We start from the raw sequence: 13,739 nt of genomic DNA, 5'->3' as shown, positions 1-13,739 counted from the left end.
GGACAGGGAAGGGATCTGAGCCCTGGGCTCGGCACTGGTGAGGCCACCCCTCACTGAGTGGGTTCAGTTTTGGGCCCCTCGCCCCAAAAAGGCCATTGAATGACTCGAGCGTGGCCAGAGAAGGGCAACGGAGCTGGGGCAGGGTCTGGAGCACAGGTCTGCTGGGGAGCAGCTGGGGGAACTGGGGGGGTTCAGTCTGGAGAAGAGGAGGCTGAGGGGAGACCTCCTGGCCCTCTGCAACTCCCTGCCAGGAGGGGGCAGAGAGGGGGGATGAGTCTCTGGAGCCAAGGCCCCAGCGCCAGGCCCCGAGGGAATGGCCTCAAGCTGCCCAGGGCAGGGTCAGGCTGGCTCTGAGGAAGGATTTCTGTGCAGAAGGGGCTGTTGAGCGTGGGAATGGGCTGCCCAGGGCAGGGGGGGAGTCCCCATCCCTGGAGGGGCTGAAGAGTCGGGTTGACCCAGTGCTGAGGGATATAGTGGAGTTGAGAACTGTCAGTGTTAGGTTAATGGCTGATCTTCAAGGTCTTCTCCAACCTAGATGATTCTGTGATAATTTTTCTGTTTAAGCAAATTCACCAAATAGCACATTTTGCTCCTACTCACCTTTGGAAGAGTAAATGATGAGTCTTGGTCTCTGGAGTCTGCTGAAAGAGATGTCCATGTGCGGTAATAAAACATGAAAGAGAAGAACCCTGGGAAATCTGGCCCAAGTTCTCTGCGTTACCAGGTGAAATGGCATGTACAGGCTGATGCCACATTTTCATACAGGCACTTATGGACCTGGAGTGTTCATGGGTCATGTAGGAGACTGCAGTCAGTTTCCCACTCTCTCAGACAAAGCTAGAGATTATCTTCTCCCCCTTTCTAACTAACAGAAGATTAATGACTCCAAGGTCCTGGAGTCATTTATCTGTGAGTGCTTGTATGAGGATCTCAGGCACAATTCCAAAAAATTTTGTTCATGACATAAAGAACTAGTAACAGAGAGATGCAAAATACAAATGACAGTAAGGCCCAAGGGACAAGGTAACTGTCCAAGGCACATTCTGCTTCCAACTATTATACTGTATGAAATATTAAAAAGATGCAAGGTGTTATATCATGAATACAGAAGTAGCAAGATTCATATACAATCATATGGGACAGAAGAAACACAAAATCCCTAATTAGAGTTTCAGATACATCCATGTTTCAAGTGTTCCAAGTTATCAGGGTGTTTTAAAAAAAGAGAAGCATAAAAGCAACAAAAATCCAAGTATACAGAGGATAAGAAAGATTCCTTTGAAGCAGAATCAGTCAGTTTATCTCTTTCTCAGCTCTGCTATACTTTTGATTAGTACTCCTTTCATTTCTTTACTCCTCAGGCTGTAAATCAGGGGATTTAATGTGGGAATTATGGTTGTGTATATGAGAGCTAGGACTTTCTTGGTGTCTTCTGAACTACTGGATTTTGGCCGTAAATAATTCATGGTTCCACTTGCAAAATAAAATGTTACAACTATGAGATGTGAGGAACAGGTGGAGAAGGTCTTGTATCTGCCCTCTGTAGAGGAAATCTTCAGGATGCTGGAGAGGATGCAGGCATAGGATACCAGGATGAGACAAAATGGTGCAAAGATGACCAGCACTGTGGCTGTAATGATCTGCTTTTCATACAAAGATGTGTCAGTGCAGGAGAGAATAATGAGGGGGGGAATATCACAGAAGAAGTAGTTAATTTGGGGCCCACAGAATGGCAGTGTGAACACCCAAGCTGTCTGCACCACAGACACAAAAATACCACCCGAGAACGACAGCAGGACCAAGGAATGACAAACTCTGCTGTTCAGGAGGACTGAATATCTCAGGGGGTTGCATATGGCCACGTAACGGTCATAAGCCATGGCTGTCAAAAGGTACCATTCTGTAGTTCCTAAGAAAACCACACAGTAGAGCTGAGTGGCACAGCCCGTGTAGGAAATGCTCCTGTCCTCTGACAGGAAGTTTACCAGCATCTTGGGGACAATGGCCGATGCTATGGAAATATCCAGGAAGGACAAGACCCGGAGGAAGAAGTACATGGGCGTGTGGAGGGTGGGGTGCAGTGTGACCATGAAGATGAGAAGGTTCCCAATGATGGTGATGGTGTACATTAAGCAGAATGTGAAGAACAGCAAGTGCTGCAGTTCTGGGTGGTTGGACAGTCCAGAGAGGACAAACGCCGTCAGCAGGGTGCGGTTTCCTGGTTCTGGTCCCTCTGTTGGCTTCATCTGGGAGGAATCAAATGGACAGACTGTCAGAGGGGTAGTCGCTGCACCAAGATCAAGCTGCTTCAGCCAGTTACTGAAGCGAGGAGTCTCTTGGGAATCCCTGGAGAGCCACTGGATCAAAGGGTGCAACTCTAGAGCTGGCTTAGCTGGGCAAAGACAGCAATGGCTGCGTGTGCGGAAAGCACATGATGTTAGTGCTCTCTAAGTGTCATAGTCTGGGATAGTGCCCAAGCATATAGCGATGAGGAGTCGGTATTAAAGGCTTGGCCCCATCATGGGTGTAGGGTTAATTGTGTTCCCCCCAAATGTCAGCTCTGTGGTGCCAACCAGTTCCACACGTGCTTTCCGCACTGAAGGGAAAGCCCCGTTGACAGCAAAAACACCCACAGTCCAAAAAAAAAATTAAAAAAGCAAAACCAAACCAAAGCAAAACGAAATACCCTTTGTCTATAGACAGGCAAAGGGAGAAGGAATAATTAGGGGGAAAGATGCCCGTAGAGAACACTAAGGAAGCGCAGAGGCTGGAGCTCAGTACTGTCTATCTGCTCCATCAGCCACGTTGCCTCATTACCTGATGATCGTTGCTGTCTGTGTGATGCTGATAGGATATTCCCGCAGCGCTGTGCCGGCCGTGGGAGCTTTGTCTTTTCTCACTGCCCAGAAGGGGAAACTGCTGCACAGAAAGAGAGAAGAAATTAGCCTGCCACAGAGGAGAAAGTGGTCATTAATTCTTGTCATCTCTTGCCAAAGGGGCAACCAACCACTGGGCTACACCAGTAAATCTCAGGGCACAGAATGCATTTTGGCAGCAGAAATGTGTCCGTATATGGGGGCAGAGGGGGGAAGCAGCTTTCCACTGTACACACATGGACCTGGTCAACAGATGACAGCACACAGAGAAGGTCCCATCAGGAAAGCAAGAGCGCTGCATACAGCCCTGTCATGATTCACTCACTCCTCGCACTGGCTCCATCTAATTTATCTTTCTGCTATAACTTAACTCACACAAACCCCCTTTTTGTCTGTGCGTTTTTCTGATATGAACGTGAAAATTAAAACTGTGGAACTGTAAACCACAGATGATTTTGACTTACAAGCACAATAAAGAGACCATTAACCTTCCCAGGCATTTAAATGTCTCATGTATTTTTTGACTGTTTGCATTCACGTAGAAATGACAGAGCACTCTGTTACCTGAAGGTCCAAATGTTGAGAGATCCCTCAACATAACCTGTGCATAACAGAGTAGAGAATGACGTTAAAATTCCCTGCAGTTTGTCATGGCACACATTCACACTAGTTTTCTTAACCTGCTAGATCCACTGGGCTGAAGAAGAATCTAATTCCTCTCTCTGATCCCTTGTGAAAGTTTTGGACTGTTGCTTTGGTCATTAGCTGTTAATTAAAGTCAGTAAAATGCAGAGCAGTCATTGTTTTACTGACAGGTTAGCATTTTATTCCCTAATGCAGAACACCTCTCAGAAACAGCTCTCACTCGGTGTAGTTCTTGTTCAGTGGCTCTGAGGACCTTTCAGTGTTGGTCTTAGTTCTTCCTTGGATTTGCTTTATCTATTCACAATACGCGTTCTGAAGTAAGTGTCCTACCTTCAGCAGCTCTGCCATCCAGTGCCTCCAGAACGGACCATGCAAACCTCACTAGAAGAATTTCCTCTCTTTTCTTACAGTAGGGGCAGTGTTGGGTGATCGGTGACTCCAACGGTCAGCTTACATTGCAGATTTTAAATTGCATTTCAAATGCAGATGCCCTCCTGCCACAGCTTGAATAATCTGTGACATTAGCACATGATATATTCCATGGAATGTCAGGACCATGAATAATATAATTTACCTGCTTTTCACACAGATTCCATAACTGTCAGTTGCCAAAGCCTAGCCTTACAGTGAAGAAGTAGAGGAATTTGTTACTGTTGTTTCAACTTAATTGAAGTAGTAGCAGTATCAGGTAGTTTCATGGAACAGGGACAATGAAACTACATCACACAGAAGCACTTTGACTTGCAAGTACATGAGAACCTACATGAGCATCTGCACACTAGTTCAATTATGAGATTACTTCTGCAGCCAAATTATGCAGTGCCTCTTAACAACAATCACAGGAGCAAAAACCAAAATTGTTTTCTTCAGAAATTTCTGTAGTGATTGAGGATGTAGAGAGCTGCAAGCTGGCTTTATCACTTTCCCTGGGTACCTTGGAGTCTTAAACACCTCCAGCATTATTAAAGGATGTCAACAGCAGCTGCAGGCTCCAGCATTTCCCAGGACACTCCTGACCAGCCACTGGAGCCCAGCCCAGTGCCTAGGGACTCAGGATCTCAGGGATGCAGCTGCTGCTGTCTCATTTGCAGGTTCAACAAATAGTAAAGTTAAGCAGGTATCCCTGAGACTCAGAGGACACAGACACACAAAGACACACACAGACATGCAAGGGACATTGACATGGCCAGCGACAAGGACTGTCATAGACAATACATACGGGACTCACATCACACACAAGCACAGACAGCCATGTCCCCCCCTCCTCCGGGGTTGGCAGAGACAGGAGGTCGCTAGAGCAGGCTCACACATAACATCCCCTCTCCCCCTGACCCGCCCCACAGGTCCTTCTCACTGGCTGGTCCAGCTTTGAGTTTGCTGATGAATATACATGCGCACCCCCCAGACACCTAGTTTGGGGGAGTTATAGACACTCCCTCCTGCCTCCAGCAGCCAGCACAAGGCACGAGAGCAGTGACCCAGGGTCCTGCCCCAGCTGCCAGTGCTGAGCCACTCACCCACCTCTCTCACACCAGTCCCCTCAGTAACTGGTTTTGGGGATCACATGCTGTTCTCATCCCAGTGGCTGTAGGCTGAGAACTTACTGGCTTCAGCAGCTGGCACCAAAGCCACACATACTGATCCCCCCAGTAGCCTGTACTTGGTCCTTGCAGCACATGTGCACGTGGGATAGAGCAAGAATATGCAGAGACATCTGAAAAAATTTAGTAAGACAAGTGATCAGGCATAGGTTTCAGCCACACCAGCAGTGACCAGCCCCGGTTTACACACAATCAGACCCTTTTAGACCCCTTTCCTGTCCATCCATCTCTTTGTTCCTCCCATCTCCCCTTTACGCTAACATCCCCTCAATAGTTGTAGCAGCCCACTGACCCCATTCAACATATTCGACCCTCACGTTTGCATCCTTACTAGTTGCAAAGTCCCAGTCACGTGTAGTGTCTTGAGAACTCATCAACTGGTGATGTTTATCCTGGGTATTGTCTCTTAATGATAACTCGTCAGGTTTTATGTCTCTGTGTTTTTGACTCCCTCCCTTTTGTTCTCATTCCAATTTGGCAAGGTCCTTAGCCAGAAAATCTGTTTGGAAAATAAACATCCTTGCACTCGATATGGATATCAAACAGCCATCCTCTTAACATCTCCCAGTAACAGGAAATCAGTATTATGGTTGTCTCTACTGTAAGTCTTATGATTTTGAGAGTTCTCAGAAGCATGACTTTGAACAAACACTGTATAACTGAGTTGGAATTTATTTCCAACTTATTTCCAGGAATGTGACTCACCTAATATGCACCTAAGTGACTTAATACATCTGTGATATAAAATCCTGTCACCGACTGTCCTTAAAAGCTCTTTGGAAAATTTGTAGAAAATGTTATGACTTCCATGAGATTAATAATGTCACTGATTCATATTTTATATTGCTAGGGCTACAGGCATAACACAGTCTAAATTTCCTCATGCTCTAGCTTTTGAACTCCAGATTAAAGATAAACAAAAGAATCATTTCAGTATGGTCATACTTCTGAGCTTCCTCGAAATGCACTTATTACTTCCTGGTGCAGAGGAAACCAACCTAATTACTAGCTAAAGAAAGGTATTATGAATCTCTATCCATAATATTTTCTAAAGGTTTCTTAACATTCTCAGAACTAAGAAATGATGCTTAAGACTTCTTTTGAAGACTGAATTCATTCATTTGCCTTCAGAAATCTAAAATGTAGACACCTGTTTTTGAGGTATTTGTCTAGACTCTTCTTATGGTTAAAGGTAAGGTCTTCTACAGGGTGTTTAAGATCATCCTCAAGTAGATGAGATGAATCATGTTATAAATTGGACTGTTTCTCCCCTTTGACTATAAAGGGAGGCTAAAGCAATTGGCCCAGATACTTATCTTTTTATCGTAGAAACCTAAGTTAACACCTGATTATTCCCATCCTATTTTGTGACACAGTGGATTTGATCACAATGTTTTCCATGTTATTTTTGTGACTGGTTTTGGAGAACAAGAGGAGCTGGAGGAAGATAGCAGAACATCAAAATCATTATTTCTGTTTTCTCATCAAGAAAAGGGAAGCAAATCACACACAATCGCATAGTTTTGATTGGGTAGATCCAGCCTGCAAATGTAGTTTGTGGACACTCACTTTTGTCTACTCCTCTAGATACAGCTGCCTGATGTTTCAGATCAGAATTCTCTTCAGGCTGGGGTTTTTAACTACACAGAGAGCAGAGCTATAGAATAAAGTCACTACACTGAGATACAAACAGGTAGAGAAGGCCCAGGGGAATATCCCTCAAGGGTCTGTACTGGGCCTACTATTTCTTTAACATTTAATATTAGTCTGACTCTATTGAGTTTGCTTTACAATTAACAGGGAAAGAAATCAACAGGGGCAACACTGGGTGTAGAATGAGGTGCTTTCTCTAAGTTGAGCTTGATTTTTCAGCTTCCAGTTTGCAGAAAATTCTACTACATTTCAACTAAAAATATTGTTTTATTTAAATTTTGTATACAAACCAAGATTTTATCTCATCAGAAATAGAGACAGAGGAAAATCTTCTGTGTCTGCCTTATTTGGTAAATATTGACACTCACTGATCTGTATCTGAATAATTTGGATTCTATTATGTCATTTCTGGCATTTGCCTGAGGCAGGGAAACCTACCTGCAGTGAAAGAAGCTTTCTAGAATTGACAGACTTTGTGACAGCAATCATCATTTTACTGGGCTCATTAACAAGGACAATCATCTCCTACATATACATCTTCTCCACTGTGCTGAAGATCACATCTGCCTCAGGAGTACAAAAGGTTTTCTCTACTTGTGGTGCTCATCTCTCTGTGGCCTCTCTCTACTAGGTACTGTCATATTCATGTGTATGAGAATTTCACAGACTTCTCTTGATACCAAGACGGTTGTGAATGTGCTGACCCTGGTGGTCACTCCTTCACTGAATCCATGCATCTACACCTTGAGGAATGAGAAAGGGAAAGAGGCCTTGGGAATTTTCTTCACACAACCCACAGTATTTTGTGAAGGTAGGACTGCCTAAGCAGCATAATCCATTCTCTCACGTCAGATACCTTCCTCGGGAAAAGGTGAACTGACCTTCAGAAGAACCTTTCTCTTTCTTCACATCCAGACATGGAGGAAGTGTTCATAGAGACATTATGTTAGGAGTGAGACTGAAATCTCTTTAGCAAAGCTGTCAGCCTTGTAGAGGTCTTGGCCGGAGTCAGTCGTCTGCACGACGTTTATACTCAGTGGGAGAGGTGGACCCTTCCACAATTTAGAACATCTTGCTCTTTGCAGTGTATCAGAACCAGGTGGAACAGACCACAGAAGTGCTTGCTTTTCTCCACTGACTATAAAAGACATTCAGACCCCCAGACCGAGAATTCAGACACAGATATTTTGACACAGAGGTACTTTGACAGCTAAACTTACCTGTATCTTACTACAACCTTGTAGGTATCTGCAAGGAGATGATAAACTGCAAACCAACTTACCACGTCCCTGAGTGCACAAATGCCCCTGCCCAGACTCTGCTATGGCCTCCACCCACACCCTCTGCCCATGGGCCCAGGGTCTACATTTAAGATCTCTTGAGCTGGGCCTTGTATTAATCCTGATCAGGAGACCATTGCAAGTTTAGGAGGTAGCGATGCATGTAATTGTTCACCTGAGGAGGTCCAGGCCTGTGCTGTGCTGAACATCCAACATGGCCACAGGATAAACTCAGCAGCTCGTGGCAGGTGAGGGGCAGCTTCCACTCAGCACCACCACCACCTGCGTGGCCTTGACTGTGTCTAAAAGTCAAGCAACAAGTTCTATGAGAACATCCTTTAGAAACAGAGTTCCTTTCTTGTGAGGGAATTATGTAATAGACCAAGTGACCAAGAGGGAGAGCAACCTCCATGGACAGGATCTGCTCAGCACGCCATGGGAAATTCAGTCTCTTTCTGTATGAATGCAGGTTTCCAAGTGTCAGAGGGGACACAAGATTTGCTCACTACCCACAACCATTGTTATTGTATTCTATTAAAACAGCTCTTTCATGTAGCCCTTTGGTGTTGGGCCTTTCTTACTGAGATCCAGAAGGAACCTTCATCATCTCTCTCACCTCACTGCCCCTCCAAATGCAGAAGAGATGACACCCAGCTTCCACAGTCAGAAGGAACACAATGTACTGTTTGGGCTGGTAACTGGCATGACATCATTTCAATGGACATTAAGCATTGAAATAGACGCCAGGTAAACTCAGTTGAGTGTAAATCTGCATCCAGACTTGACTGTCTCCAGACCTGACTTTGACAGGCATGTACTGCAGCTCTTCGGATGAATCATGCAGTGGAGAATCACTCCCCCTGCTCCTCCTGACCCCTCCCCAGCCCCACTGACCAGAACAGGGCCCAGATAATGGACTTAGATTTTTCTTACTAGATGTTGGTTATTTGAATCAAAACAGAAAAACCCCACTTGTAGTGTTGTGGGGATTTTGACCAAAGTGCAGACAGAGAGAAGAGCAATTTATTACAGAAACTTGGGGGTTATATTTGATTAAAAGTGGAATTGCTGATTGATATCCCCACTGCCAGTGTTAAGACATCTCATTCAGTCTGAATTTCTTTCACCTGGACTTAGGACTGTCTTTTCCCCACTCTTATCTTCAGTCATCGACTGTAGAGTGACCTCTGCATTGTCGTCATCTTCCGTGAACAGCAAAGGGCATGTGATTTTGCAGGGAAGAATCACCTAAAGTGATGTAGGTGTCTTCTGGGTGATAAAGTAGGTGACTGCTTAGAAGTGCTCTACCTTTGTTTGATTAAACAGCATGATTCACCCAAATAAAGACAGAAATTATTATCCATAATGGACAATTTTCGAGCAATCTGAAGGACCTATCTGAGATGGCATGATGAGTTCTCCCATGGAGGGGCCTGTCCCTCACCATTAATTAGAGAGACAGAATTAGACACGAGTTATGCACATGTTCTCTCCTCCTGAAGAGCCTTCTACCTGTGCCTAGTTTGTGTCATTTTCTTCCATACCAAATTTTCATCCCTAAAGTTAGGTGGGATCAGCCCCAAGAACATGGCTGGTTAAAAATAGCAGGTTAAAATAGATATGCAAGTGCTCTAAAGGTCTGTCTGTACCGTTAGTTCCAGGAGCCAACAGGAGAACCAGAGAGAGAGTTTTGTTGTCCCTAAACACTGAGGAAAAAGGAATGGACTCCTACAATTGCAAGTTATCATTACCCAGAGGACTGTTTTCCACTGGGAACACAAACACATTGAAATACCCAAGGTTTGTGATGTGGCTTTTCCACGAATATTTACCACGGCCTTCTCCTAATGGCAGGTGAGCTACCTTATTTTACTTCAGTCTCCTTTCTCTTCTTCAGAATGTTATCGTTCTTCTGCCACCTACACAGGGATTCTCTTTAAGGGAGGCTCATCTCTCTATGAAGGGACTGGATTGCTGGAACAGAAAAAAAATTCCAAGACCTTTTTTATTATTGAAAAGAACTGCTCCTCCTGAAGAGTGCCTGGGACAAAGGCAATTTCCTGGAGAGTGATCCATGTTCTTTAGTACTTATTTGTTCTAAGTATTAATATGAAGGGGTTATAATGGCTGGGGATTTCTGTGTGTGTGTGTGTGTCTTGTGTGCGCATGCACCATGCACAACTGTGTGCTTTGAGTTTCGCTTTTTTCTTATTCACTGAATGTTATGTCCCCCATCCCATTCAAATTATGTCAGTGAAATGAGAGGAGCTATTTTAAAGTCTTCCCTGTTCTCTTTAATGTATGTGTAAAAGAAAAACAAAACATTCAGAAAACTTCCCTTTAGTGTTTGAATAAATTATCAGAGGAAAATAGCATGTGTACTGTTTGGTTAAAAGTTTCATTCCACAGAATCACGGAGCAGTAGAGATTGGCAGGGACTTGTGGAGATCATCCAGTAAAACCCCCCACTCAAGCAGGGTCAACTAGAGCACATGGTCATGTCCCATCAGAGTTTGAGTATCTTCAATGATGAAGACTCTTCAGCCTTTCTGGGTAACCTGTTCCATTGTTTGACCAAACTCTACATACAACAACAACCACCACTAAACTAACAAAACCACCCCCTCTCTTATTTTTAAAAGGAATTTTCTGTATATCTCTCTGTACCTATTGCCTCTTGTGTGTTCATACTACACTGAACTTGAGCTTACCCTGAGTGGGGAAACAAAAGGTAGCATGTGCTCTCAGTTGTACTTTTTTTTACTTTTTTTTGTGGACTTGTACCGCTTTTTTTTTTTTTTTTCTTATACAGTGTGCAGGTGGGGTAGACATGGACACACACTGATAACTAATCATGTGTGGTACTGTGGAATGTCTACAGGATTATCCGTGTTCAATTGCTGATTCTTTTCTAGAATGAATCACATCCACATAAGGATAGTAAGAGGGGCTCACTACCAAAAAACCGGCTCTATCAATAAATTAATCATTTCTGTGTATTAAGGACCATCTTCTTTGCTTAACAGCCAGTGTTAGAATAGCAGAGCTCAGCTGTATAATGGGAAAAAAAAGTCCATTTCAGAGACTGGGACAGTAGAGTCACAGGATCATCTAGCTTGGAAAAGACCTTGAAGATCATCTAGTCCAGCCATTAACCCAACACTGACCGTTCTCAACTTCACCATATCCCTCAGCGCTATGTCAGTGCTAGAGTACAGTCCTCGTCCTAAAGGAACAGGAAAATATTCTGTTGTCATCAAAGTGCCATATCTTCCTTTCCATTGAGTAGAAGTGAAGCACACTCGTTTGGAAAAGTTGTTCTTATTTATCAAAGGCTGTGTGAAGGGAACCGCCTTCCCTGCCCCCTCTAAACAATCTTTAGCTCTGGAAATACCTGAACACAGCAGTAAAATATCACCTCCTCTTCTGGGATATTGTCCTATTACAAAGCAATCTATATAAATACTTAATTTACTATTTTGCATTTATCTAAGTTAACTAGAAAACATATATGTTATGACATCTGTAGTTAAAAAAACAACACCTGAGGGACATGACCAGCAGGAACTGCACAGTGGTGATCTATTTCCAATTTTTACCTTTCTCCAACATTCCGGAATTGCAAGGCTGTCTTTTCTCTGGTACTGCTCATGTACCTCAGTACGCTGCTGGGAAACTTTCTCACCACTCTGATCACTATAGTAGATGTTACCCTTTGCTCCCCCATGTGTCTTTATCTCAAGAACTTGTCCTTCCTGGAGATCGGTTACACTACATCCACAATTCCCAAGACGTTAGAGAACCTCCTCACCAAAAGGAAGGGCATATCCTTCCTGGGCTGTGCCACGCAGATGTATGTCTTGTCCCTCTCAGGGATCACAGGATGTTGTCTGCTGGCTGCCAGGGCCTTTGATCGCTATGTGGCCATATGCCATCCCCTGCGCTACACGACCATGATGAGCTGGAACATGTGTTTCCTTCTTACAGCTGTACCTTGGCTTATTGGGGTCTTGGTGGCCTTAGGGCAGACATCTTTCATCTTTACCCTTCTGTGGGTGCATATGCCGGGTCGCGAACTGTCTGCGTCACTGACAATGTAAAAGTGTCATCAGCATTCAAGTTAGAAGATTAGCGACGTCTACATTAATGATGCACCTGTGTTAGAAGACTAACGGCGTCTAGATTAATGATGGCTAAAAGCGAAAGTATTTTTGCTCATTAGGGAAGAAACAGATAAGAAGGGAATCTGTAGAATAACAAAGCAGAAATTTATCTACTGGTTGTGCACGCTTAGTGGCGCTTGTTGAAAGTGCTGAGAGGAACGAGTTTTTGAAATGAGCATGCGCCAGAGCAACACACGGATTTGCTGTCACAAGAATATATAAGGACTTGTTTTTCTAATAAACATCAGAGCTTGACTGTTAGCCATATTGGTGTGTGTCATGCCTCTCATTCTCATCCTGCACAAATAAGGCCTCCTGCTACACCCTTCCATATTGTGGGCCCAACAGGATCAATCACTTCTTCTGTGATCTGCCGCCTCTGCTGAAGCTGGCTAGTGTGGACACCTACAAGAACGAACTCACCATCTGCATAATAGCTGTCGTCTTCATCATGGTCCCCTTCTTACTCATATTTGTGCCATATGTCCACATTCTCCACAGTATCTTCAAGATTACAGCATCTGGAGGCAAGAGGAAAACACTGTCTACCTGCCCATCTCACCTGTTTGTGCTTGCTCTGTTTTATGGATCTGCCATTGTGACCTACCTGAGACCCAAAGCTTTTTATTCAAGCAGCAGTAACAAACTGTTTTCTCTCTCTTACACAGTGATGTCTTCGGTGATGAACCCCTTGATTTACAGCTTGAGGAACAAAGAGGTGAAATGAGCCTTGAAAAGACTGACAGCCAAAAATATAAATATTGGACAAGTCTATTGATTATATTAAATTAAATCTAGCAGTTTCTTTGATATTGTGTGTGTTACTGGAAGGCCAATATGACTTGTTACCACTTACCCAAAAATTCTTATCTATCTTTCAGCTCTGAAATTATCTCCAGATAATTCCATCCTTTTTTTCTTTTCTTTTCTTTTCTTTTCTTTTCTTTTCTTTTCTTTTCTTTTCTTTTCTTTTCTTTTCTTTTCTTTTCTTTTCTTTTCTTTTCTTTTCTTTTCTTTTCTTTTCTTTTCTTTTCTTTTCTTTTCTTTTCTTTTCTTTTCTTTTTTTTTTTTTTTTTGTTTTAGAGGTATTTCTCAGAATATTTGTCATCTAATTTTAAGGTAGGTTTTGCATACAGATCAAGTGAATTGCAGCTACCATATCTTTTATGGCCTGTCCATCCATACAGAAGCAGATTTGTACTTTGCAGGTGTTTACCTGTGGTAAGATGAAACACACATTATTCTCTGAATATTGTGAAAACATTTCTGTGGATCTTATGTAAAAATAATTCCACAGTGATGTATGCCAGAAATTATCAGAGAAGAGGACAAAGGACGTAATGAGAAGTACTCCACAAATATCTAAGACATTAATCTTCTGGTGAGTTCTGATGTAGAGCTTTTAAATATTATGGAAGTGAAAGATAAATTCTCTTTAATTCTGTTTGCCTCTGCTTTGTCTCTCTGTCACTGTATGTACATTTCTTTTTCTCTTCCTTTATCCATCCCTGTGCATCTAAA

At 43.4% G+C, this 13,739-nt stretch overlaps 2 protein-coding genes across 2 annotated transcripts; one reads left to right on the top strand and one right to left on the bottom strand.

Moving 5' to 3' along the window:
- Positions 1–1,298: 1,298 nt before the first annotated feature.
- On the bottom strand, positions 1,299–2,294 carry LOC141970268 (olfactory receptor 10A7-like). The gene has a single exon (XM_074926727.1). The coding sequence runs from the start codon at positions 2,244–2,246 to the stop codon at positions 1,299–1,301; it is 948 nt and encodes a 315-aa protein (XP_074782828.1). The 5' UTR covers positions 2,247–2,294.
- A 9,411-nt stretch (positions 2,295–11,705) lies between these two features.
- Positions 11,706–12,945, top strand: LOC141970542 (olfactory receptor 10A4-like). The gene is made up of 2 exons (XM_074927176.1): positions 11,706–12,044; positions 12,529–12,945. Exons 1-2 carry the CDS (start codon positions 11,706–11,708, stop codon positions 12,943–12,945), a joined length of 756 nt encoding a protein of 251 aa, XP_074783277.1.
- The last annotated feature ends 794 nt before the right edge of the window (positions 12,946–13,739 follow it).

Source organism: Athene noctua, chromosome 25, assembly GCF_965140245.1.
Source record: "Athene noctua chromosome 25, bAthNoc1.hap1.1, whole genome shotgun sequence".
Taxonomy (NCBI): domain Eukaryota; kingdom Metazoa; phylum Chordata; class Aves; order Strigiformes; family Strigidae; genus Athene; species Athene noctua.
Note: the sequence above shows the minus strand (reverse complement) of the source record. Positions and strands in the feature narration are given on the sequence as shown.

What these genes read in the sequence shown, in the direction of transcription:
- LOC141970268 (XM_074926727.1), bottom strand. Translation starts at nt 2,246, where the DNA reads ATGAAGCCAACAGAGGGACCAGAACCAGGAAACCGCACCCTGCTGACG.
- LOC141970542 (XM_074927176.1), top strand. Translation starts at nt 11,706, where the DNA reads ATGTACCTCAGTACGCTGCTGGGAAACTTTCTCACCACTCTGATCACT. An exon ending in TGTGTTTCCTTCTTACAGCT is followed by an intron (nt 12,045 to 12,528) that starts GTACCTTGGCTT and finishes TGCACAAATAAG; the next exon opens with GCCTCCTGCTACACCCTTCC.